Here is a 10,981-nt window from a genome sequence, read left to right as displayed (position 1 = left end):
CTTTCTACTTCACATTGCACACATCTCTCAGTTATAATTTGAGCGCTACAGCTGTCTTTGAGGGCAGTAAACTCAGGGACTTTGATACAAATGCATCAGCAATCTACTGTTAAAATTTTGTCATTTGTAGTGTCTTTACTCTGTATGTAATTTGATTTCACCCTATGCATACTAAATAGGCCAGCCGGATGGCCATGCGGTTCTAGGCATTACAGTCCTGTTACGGTTGCAGGTTCAAATCCTGCCTCGGGCATGGATGTGTGTGATGTCCTTAGGTTAGTTAGGTTTCATTAGTTCTAAGTTCTAGGCGACTGATGACCTCAGAAGTTAAGTTGCATAGTGCTCAGAGCCATTTATGCATATTGAATAGTAGGCATCCATCAGAGGACCTCAGACCCCAGTCTTTTTTTATTTTTTTTAAAAAAAAAAAAAAAAAAAAAAAAAAGAAAGAAAGGAAAGAAACTTATTCTGGTGCTTGACACCTCTTAATGGAGATCCAGAAATCCACAGCCAAGACTATCAGAGAATTGACAGAGCCTCTGGCTGTGGCACTCCACTTGGCTCCAAGCCTTAAACATGGGTCAGTGTCACAGATAGAATAGGCTGGTAAAATAAGAAATTGAGTTTTAAAAACTGTTAACTTATAACTTCATGTACAGTGAAAAATTACAACATATGAATATAAAATGACCCACTCCACATTACAATTTATTATGCAAATGATCTGTGGAAATTAATAACTCTGCAACCAGATCAAAAAGAAAATCATGAATGAAACAGGTCATAAACATTTCCATTAAATTCCATTTGCATCATAGAATGTTCAAAATTACCTCCATCTACTAGAATACTCATTTGCAGTCCCTGTTAAAAGGATTTTCTGGTTAGACTGCAGAGATTGCTTGATTATCGTTTTATGTGCTGCAACAATGCCATGTTTTAAAACCAATCATATCCTTGAAACTTCTTCATCTTCACATCAGAGAATAAAGTATAGTGGCCTCAAAACAGCTGAATGTGTGTGCCAAATGATAATGCCTTCATGTTTTATCAAGCAAACTGAATGCTCACACAAGTAGTAAGCTAGATACTCATTGTGCTGATACCATGTATTTACAACTGACTGGGTAAGTCATTTCAAAAGTTGGAGGAGGGCAACAGCATACCACCTCCAGTCAGACAATGCTCCATACAGCACTTTTATGTTGAGACCAGTCTTTGGATTGGTGACAACTTTACCTAATTATTTGAAGTGATATTTCCTCTAGGATAGCCAGCAGCACTTTTAGTATGAAACGATGTACATCTATTACACATTAAGGTTTCATCAATGAAGTAAGGAGCAATTAAATAATCTCCAATTCCAGAAAGAGCATTAACACTCCACTGCCTCCAGCTTTCAACCTGCCACAGCCAGTGCAAATTCCAGAGGTCCCAGTAATGAGTACTTCTTACATTCAGTTTTTAATAATTTTTAAGGAGTGCTTCATTGGTGAAGAGGATTCTTTGAAGCTTTGAAGAAAGAACCTCTTGTCCTGATGATGAATCAGAACCACATGACAATTTCTTGTGTCTTCTCCAATCCTGTTAATCTAGTGACGAAGTTAAACACAGACAGGGTAAGGACAGATGCTGTTTATGCACAAGTTGCTAACAACAGTGAATTGCAGAGGTACTTGCATTATCTCTATAGCTAGCACAGATTATGAGCCAGAAACTATACTTCACTCTATCCATTGCATTAGCATGTACACTATGTGACCAAAAGTACCCAGACACCCCCAAAAAAAACATACATTTTTCATATTATGTGCATTGTGCTGCCACCAACTGCTAGGTACTCCATATCAGTGACCTCAGTCTTCATTACACATTGTGAAAAAGCTGAATGGGGTGCTCCGTGAAACTCACAGACTTAAAATGTGGTCAGGTGATTAGGTATTACATGTGTCATACATCTGTATGCAAGATTTCCATATTCCTAAACATCCCTAGATACACTGCTTCCGATGTGATAGTGAAGTGGAAACATGAAGGGGCACATACAGCACAAAAGCGTACAGGCCAACCTCGTCTGTTGCTGACAGACTGCCGACAGTTGAAGAGGGTCGTAATGTGTAACAGGCAGTCATCTATCCAGATCATCACACAGAAATTCCAAACTGCATCAGGACCCACTGCAAGTACTATGACATGCGGGAGGTGAGAATACTTGGATTTCATGGTCGAGTGGCTACTTATAAACCACACATCATGCCGGTAAATGCCAAATGACACCTTGCTTGGTGTAAGGAGTGTAAACATTGAACAACTGAACAGTGGAAAGACGTTGTGTAGAGTGATGAATCGAGGTCCACAATGTGGCGATCCAATGACAGGATGTGGGTATGGCGAATGCCCAGTGAAATCATCTGCCAGCATGTGTAGTGCCAACAGTAAAATTCAGAGGCTGTTATGGTATGGTGTGGTCATGTTTTTCCATGGAGGGGGCTTGCACCCCTTGTTGTTTTGCATGTCACTATCGCATCACAGGCCTACAATGATGTTTTAAGCACCTTCTTGCTTCCCACTGTTGAAGAGCAATTCGAGAATGGTGATTGCATCTTTCAACACGATCCAGCACCTGTTCATAATACACATACTGTGGCAGAGTGGTTACACAACAATAACATCCCTGTAATGGGCTGGCCTACACAGAGTCCTGATCTGATTCCTATAGAACACCTTTGTGATGTTTTGGAACGCCGACTTCATGCCAGGCCTCACCGACTGACATCGATACCTCTCATCAGTGTAGCACTCTGTGAAGAATGGGCTGCCATTCCCCAAGAAACCTTCCAGCACCTGATTGAACATATGCCTCTAAGAGTGGAAGCTATCATCTAGGCCAGGGCCGGCCAGAAATTCTGCACGCGTGCAGTGCTCCTGCACACGTGCAACTTCCGGGTCACAGCGTGCACGCCGCAGCCGTCAGCGTTCATGTAGTGCATGTTTCTACGTACAGATGTCACTTTATCCTCTTGCTGAGATACTCTGTACCGGCACATTCTAGTGCTCTTCCCACAGCTTGCAAGCGAACCATGGGAAGGTATTTTGCGTATTAAACATTTAAAATACTGTCACAGCCTACTCATTGAGACATCTATTTTTATGTTAACAGTTTAAACCAGTAAGACATATAATACAGTTAACAACCATGGGTTTTTATTAAGGAAGCTTAACTGACGGCAGGTAAATACACGTAATGTTTTTGAGCTAGTATTTAAGAAAGAGAGCACTTAGCGACTTCCAACGAATCTTATTCATGATTTCAAATAACATTAAACTAGTGCAAGGTTTCCTATAACTAATTCTCGGTGTCCTCAGTTACACCCACATAATTTCTCTCTCACTGACCTTTGAACAGAACGATAACTGCAGACCTCTCGATCACCTGCTATTTCAATACCATTATTGCTATATCTTTCATCAGTTCCGTCTGAAATCTGCATAATAACCGACAGTTAGATGAATGTTATGTTTTATCGACTTCAGCTGAGCGTAGCCCTTCACACATTTTAAAAAAACCTATATGTAAGTACACATTGAAACAATTGGTTTAATGACCAATTTGCCTCTTGGTTGTACCACATAAACAGGAAAGTGGAGCCGCCGCCGTTCATTTAGGACACGTCTAATAACAGATGGCACACATGTGCAGCACTTCCACACGTCTGCACACTGTGCAGCGTTTGGCCGGCCCTGATCTAGGCTAAGGGTGGGCCAACGCTATATTGAATTCCAGCATTACTGATGGAGGGCGCCATGAACTTTTAAGTCATTTTCAGCCAGGTGTCCGGATACTTTTGTTCACATAGCTATATACACCATCGAGAGACCATCCAATACCAATTTTTTGCACATTCCTTGAAATGTCATTCTTGTTGTACACCATTTATCAGATTACTTTTGTACTTCCCAAAAGGAGGAGGAGGAGGAGGAGGAGAAAAATTAAAGTATTCCATTCTGATCTTTTTAATTAAATAATTATAGTATGCATGCAAATTTTACGTTTCAGATGCAGCACAAAATTCATATGAGCTATATTTATTGATATATATGAGATCTGTTCAAAAAATTCCAGAACATTCATAATTTCGCATTGATGGTGTGTTGGAGCGAGAAGCAGTTGGCCTCCCTGCACATGCCTGTCTTTAGTGTGTAACTGCCAGAAGTTTCATTGCTGTATGTCAGTTATTGTTCAGTGGTCTCTTGAATAGAATGTTGTGTCCCACAGTTTGTGAATTTTGAGATGGCAGAGTTAGAGGAGCAATGCATAAATTTTGCACGACACTCAAAATCTTTACAGAGACACAACAAATGATGCAGGAAGCCTACAGTGATGAGTGCTTAAGTCATACTCAGTATTACAAATGGTTCACATGGTTCAAAAATGGCCTGATGGAAGTTAAACATAATCCTTGTGCATGATGCCCTTCAATATCAACTGCAATGCTCTTATCAGAAACATCAACGAAATTGAGCGTGCCAGTCAAACTGACAGAGACTGCAGAAGAATGTGGTGTTTCAGCTGGATCATATAATAAAATCCTGACACAGCACCTTGGAATGCATTGTGTTATCGCCAAGTTTGTCCCATGGCTCATGAGTCAAGACCTGAAAGACCTTCTCCTCCCAATCTGTGAAGAGCTTGTGGATCGATCAAACAAGAACAAGATGTTCCTTTAGAGAATCATAACTGGTGATGAAATGTGGGTCTACAGTTATGATGTTGAGACCAAGGTTCAATTTCCACAATGGATCAGCAAAGGTTCTCCAAGGCCAGAAAAAGCTGGTCAGATTGGGTCAGGTCAAATGTCAAAGCCATGCTGATAGTTTTCTTTAGCTTTGAAAGATTAGTTCATAATAAATTCACACCACAAGGTCAAACTGTTAATCGATGGTACTATTGGGACATGTTGCAACACCTTTGAGAAAATATGAGAAGGAAATGTTCTGGAGTGTGGCAAGACAATTCGTGCCTCTTGCACAATAACACAACCAACACATTCATCCGTGTTGGTGCATGACTATTGCACAAAAAATGAACTCATTGTGCTGCCTCATTTGCCATACTCTGCAGACCTGGCCCCTGTGGACTTGACTTCACTCCCCCCCCCCCCCCAGAATTAAAAGCCCCATTGAAATGATACAGATTCATAATGATAGACAAGATACAAAATTCGCAGATGGTGCTTTATGTAATCCAGCAAGATGTATACTGAGTCTGCTCCTGGATGTGGAAACAGCGTTGGGAGCAGTGTATCAATTTTGGAGGAGAGTATTTTGAAGGATACCATACACAATAAGTAGAAGGTAAATGTACGAAAATTCTGAGGAACACTTCTGGAATTTTTTGAATAGATCTCTTATATATGTTAAAGGAAGTATCATAAATAAAACTCTTTTACTACAAAAATTGCCTGTATTTTGCATACATGGTTATAAAGTGTGTATATAATAAATTAATGACAGTCAGCAATCGTTCTCCAGTCCGTGAGTGCCTTTCCCTTCACCTCTGATGGCTCTGCACACAGCGATGGTGCCAGAAGCACAGATGGCTGAAGGCGTCCTTTAGCAGCCAGCTTGTCCAGTACTGGCTTCAGACTGCAGTCGCATCTAGAGAGAAACCAATGGTTATTTACACAGTTCTAATAAGTTTCAGCAGGATAGTGGCCAAACAACAAGGTCCAGAAAGTATACCTGACAATATTTTGTTAGTAGTTACACTACATTTATTTTTCAAGTACTATATATATAACCAGATTATCACCAGCCTGGCCTAGGTGAAAAACATGGTATAGCCTAAAATAACAACATTAAGGAAGTCAGATCTTATTTGAGTATGAAGTCAACATTGAGCAAGTCACATGGCAAAATATCAGCATTTATCAGGATATGTTCATGACAACACCATTTCAGGAAGTTCAAACTTATGTCACACTGATATGCAAGTACTTATGAGAACAAGGGGAAACTCCATGATAAACCCAACGTTAATGCCAATGACCAGCAATCAATCAAATCAAAAATTATCTCCCTTAAGGACAATATACATTCATAAGAAAATAAGGATAAAGTAAACAACAGATTTAACCAGCTTGCACCAACAACATCATTCCTCAAGTGAAATTCTAGCTGAAAATGGCAGAAAAAAAGAGTTGTTTCTACCTTTCTTGACAAATAATGGAGGAAAAACTGTCAGACACTGAAACAAACTAAAAAATTAGTGCTATTGTCACTCCATAGACTATACTCTGAGTATTTATTCATAGTACTTGTCTTGGGATCACAGACAGATCCGAAAATCAAATTCACAGAAGATGTAAAGATGAACTCCTGAGGGATTAGAGCCATTGCCTCTATACAACCCACAGAATTTCCATGTTCTGTGCCATAGGGGCAATGGTTCTGGTTTTTCAGCTGTTCACCCAAAATGTTATGTCAATTTTATTTTAGGGTGAGGCTGCAAATTCAAAAAACTTACTACCAATCCATGCTAATGATACTTGTCTCCAAAGAAGAGCAGCCACTAGTCATCAATTATTAAGTAATGATATAAATGAGGTTCAGTCCTAATTAAAAATTGGGACTCTGTACTGAAAGTCATGACATTTGAGTGCCCAGATTGTTGTTGAATACCTGCACATGTTCCATGCTTTCCAGATAAACAATTTCTTGTTTAAGTATTTATCATTAACAATTCTATGGGACATTCCTAACGTGCTCGTAATGGAACTTCCCTTTCAGTTTTATGAAAGTGTTTGTAGTGTTCTATAGATGTACTGTTTCAATAAAGTTAATGTTGTATATCATCCATATCACAAATCCAGCTAAGTGTGTATAGAGTGTTCACGACATTTTATAAAAAAAATAAAGAATAAAAATTCTGAAACTGAAAATCAAAGAAAGGATGAAATCGTGAAGGGTACTTAAATACATGGAGCAACACATGTATATTTCAATTACAAAAATAATTTGTGATTTGAAACAGAAAGATGCAGCCTTTCAAAATATGATGAAAAACAATCTACACAAGAACAGGTACAAGAAATGGTTTGAGAATGAACATAATATATCATCTATAACTGGTTGTGGTTCAATGTAATAACTTCACACGGTGCATTTCAAGGCTTAATACCTCACCAGACATGTCTACTACACAGCGTGGCTTAGTGTTTGCCTGAATGACATTGTGATTTTGTGACAAACATTCCCATTTGAAATAAGCACATAAGATCAGGTAAACTAACATTGCAGTAAACGTTTTAATTTAATTGGGTGGATAAAAAGATCTACTCACCAAGCAGTGGCAGAACACACACATAAAAGAGGGTTGTAATTAGGCAGCTTTTGGAGCCAGTGGTACCTTCTCCAGGCAGAAGGTAGGAAGGGGAAGGAAGAGGAGTAGATTTTGGAAAAGTCACCCAGGACTGTGGGTCAGGGGAGACTTATCGCACATGATGAGAAGGAAAGACAGACTGTTGGTGACTGCATTGGACAAGATTTGAAAACCTGAGAGATCTTAAAAGTGAAAGAGGATAATATGCAAGACAGAGATTACTGCTAAAACATTGTACATGAGTTAATAAGAGTGAAAAGCTAAGTGCATTGTACATAGCAGAGGTGGGCATGGGGTAGGGGGTGAAAAATAGACAGTTAAGATAAAGAAAGATGTAGAAAATTAAAACTGAGTGAAGAGAAGAGTATTTTCTGTAAATAAATGCTGAGATGGAAGAAATTAAGGCCACATGGGTGGCAAGAACCAACAACATACAACATGTTGTAGTGCTAGTTCCCACCTGTGGAGTTCTGAGAAACTGGTGTCTGGGAGAAGAAGCCAAATGGCACGTGTGGTGAAGGAATCAAGGTTACAATTGTCATGTTGTAGAGCATGGTCCATAATATGATACTGCATGTTGCCAGTATACACCCTTTGCTTATGCCCATTCATCCTAATTGATAACTTAGTGGTAGTCGTGCTGATGTAGAAGGCAGAACAGTGCTTACATAACAGCTGAAATGAGGTGTTGTTTCACAGGTGGCTTCCCCTTTGATAGTATATGTTTTTACAGTTACAGGACTGCTATAGGTGGTGGTAGGAAGATGCATCGGGCTAGTTTTGCAGCAGGGACGGTCACAGTGGTAGGACCCATAGGGTAGAGAGATAGGTGTAGGGGGAGCACAGGATCTGACAAGAATATTGCGGCTATAGGGAGGGTGATGAAAAGCTATTCTGGGTGTGGTGGGCAAGATTTCATTTCATGGCATGATTTTAGGAAGCCATGGCCCTGTCAAAGTAGCCAATTAATACATTCCAGACCAGGATAATACTGAGTCACCAGTGGTGTGCTCCGAAGTTGTTTTTTGGAGCGATAAGCAGTACCAGGATTTGATGTGATGGTCCAGGAAATCTGCTTTTGAACTAGGCTGGTTGGGATCCATAAGTCTTCAGCCCCTGGTTTGGTATAGCTACATTGATGATGACATCTTTACTGCACGAACTCATGGTGAGACTGACCTGTTGAAATTCCTGCCGTCTCTGAATACCTACTCCCAGTTACATTTCATATTGTTCTATTTCAGTTCCCATGCCACTTTGCTTGATGCTGATCTCATACTCACTCAAGGCCAGCTACACACTTTCATCCACATTTAACCTACCAGCAAACAATAGTACTTAAATTTTGATAGTTGCAATCCTTGCCATGACAGACATTCCCTCCAATACAGCCTTGGCTTTCAAGGTAAACACATTTGTTTGTATGCAGACTCTGTACAGCAATGCCCACCATTCTCGTCTCAGCCTTCACTGCACATAATTTCCCAACCAGACTAGTTCAAAAGCAGATTTCCCAGGCCATGACATCCAGTCCTGGTGCTGCTGATCCCTCTGAAAAACAACTTCGGAGCACACCACTGGTGACTCAGTATTATCCTGGACTAGAAGGTATTAATTGGCTACTTTGACAGGGCCATGACTTCCTAAAATCATGCCATGAAATGAAATCTTGCCCACCACACCCAGAATAGCTTTTCATCACCCTCCCTATAGCCGCAATATTCTTGTCAGATCCTGTGCTCCTCCTACACCCATCTCTCTACCCTATGGGTCCTATCACTGTGACCGTCCCTGCTACAAAACTTGCCCGATGCATCGTCCTACCACCACCTATAGCAGTCCTGTAACTGTAAAAACATATACTATCAAAGGGGGGAGCCACCTGTGAAACACGTTGTATCAGCTGTTATGTAAGCACTGTTCTGCCTTCTACATCAGCATGACTACCACCCAATTATCAATCAGGATAATGGGCATAGGCAGAGGATGTATACTGGAAACATGCAATATCCTGTTCCAGAGCATGCTCTACAACAAGACAATTGTAACCTCAATGTCTGTTACACCACAATTGCCATTTTGATTCTTCCTCCCCAGACACCAGCTTCTCAGAACTCTGCAGATGGGAACTAATGCTACATCATGTTCTTGTTTCTTGCCACCCACCTGGCCTTAATTTACATTAATTTCTTTCATTTCAGCATTTATTCACAGTAAATACTCTTCTTCACACTGTTTTAGTTTTCTACATCTTTCATTGTCTTACCCGTCTATTTTTGACCGCCCCCCTCTCGCCTGTGTTACATACAATGCACTTAGCTTTTCACTCTTATTAACCCGTGAATGATGTTTAAGCAGTAACCTCAGTCTCACGTCTGCCACTTTTAAGCTTCCATATTTTCAAATCTCATCCAATGCAGTCCCCAACAATCAGTCTTTCCTTATCCTGTTCAGTAAGTCTCCCCTGACCCACGGTTCTGCATGCCTTTCCGAAAATCTACCCCTTTTTCTAAACCTCTACAGTCCTTTTCCTTTGTCTCCTTCCTTCCCCTCCAACCCTCCTGCATGAAGGAGGACCCACTTGCTCTGAAAACTTGCCTAATTACAACCATCTTATGTGTGTGCTGCCACTGCTTGGTAAGTAGATTTTTTAGCTATCCAGTTACATTATTTTGTCAAAACTTAATTGCTTTTGTTCTTACACAGAAAACGTTTTGTTTTATGAAACGTACTCTTGTAGATATGTACCCTATAGTGAGTTATTAAGCCTCAAAACACATTGTATGATAATGAGCTGTTAAGACATTGTAAACAAAGACCACCTTTATCCCTGTTTGCAGTCCTTGACATGGCCAACTACATGGTATTATTAAAATAGTGCAGGATGCAATTTTAATTCCATGAGACTTTGTTAATGATAATAATTATTTGACCCTTCAATGTTACACTGAATTTGCAGGTATTTTATATGAGTCATTCCAACTTACTTCCATGGGTTGTTGTTTAGCCCAAGTTTATCAAGGTCTACCAACACTTTCTCCAGTTCATAATCTTCTGGCAGTGTGTGTATCTTATTGCCAGAAACATCAAGGTAGGACAGTTTTCTCAATGAGTTTCCTTGCCACCACACAGGTTTCAAGCTTGTGAGCTCATTGTTTGCAAGCAGCAGAGACCGCAGTTTAGTTAGCGGAGACAGGATGCCTTCAGGAAGATCTGTCAGGTGGTTTTCTGACAGATCAAGTGTTTCCAACTTGGCTGTGTTCCTGTAATGAGAGTAATTACACAGTTAAACCAAAAAACATTTTTACTTTTGGCAAAAAGAAAATAATGTTATATTAACAGGAAAGACTGCAGCTGTTAGCTGAAATTGCTGACAGTGGTATGTGAAACCCGTGTTTCCAAATGACTGTGCTATAATATCATTGCTTATATAGTTTTGCAAAAAGTCCTGCAAATACATGTTTCTGTGAACACTATATTACATTTATTTACAATTTATGGTGTTTTGTTAGACGTACTGAAATGAACTTATTGAGTATTATAAAACATTAACGAAAACCTGCTTTCCTTGCACGATCTTTTTGATGTTTTTACTATTCA

General features: G+C 39.9%; 1 protein-coding gene across 1 annotated transcript in view; it reads right to left on the bottom strand.

Moving 5' to 3' along the window:
• Window positions 1-5,444: 5,444 nt before the first annotated feature.
• LOC126412076 (carboxypeptidase N subunit 2-like) overlaps window positions 5,445-10,981 on the bottom strand; it is a 46,635-nt gene continuing 41,098 nt past the window's right edge. The window contains exons 9-10 of the mRNA XM_050081480.1: window positions 10,369-10,644; window positions 5,445-5,658 (exon numbers count right to left, since the gene is read on the bottom strand). Of these exons, the coding sequence (XP_049937437.1) occupies window positions 5,505-5,658; window positions 10,369-10,644 (430 nt within the window). The 3' untranslated portion in view covers window positions 5,445-5,504. The remainder of the gene's footprint in view (window positions 5,659-10,368; window positions 10,645-10,981) is intronic.

This window comes from Schistocerca serialis, chromosome 7 (genome assembly GCF_023864345.2).
Source record: "Schistocerca serialis cubense isolate TAMUIC-IGC-003099 chromosome 7, iqSchSeri2.2, whole genome shotgun sequence".
NCBI classification, from domain to species: domain Eukaryota; kingdom Metazoa; phylum Arthropoda; class Insecta; order Orthoptera; family Acrididae; genus Schistocerca; species Schistocerca serialis.
This window is presented reverse-complemented; position numbering and strand designations above follow the sequence as displayed.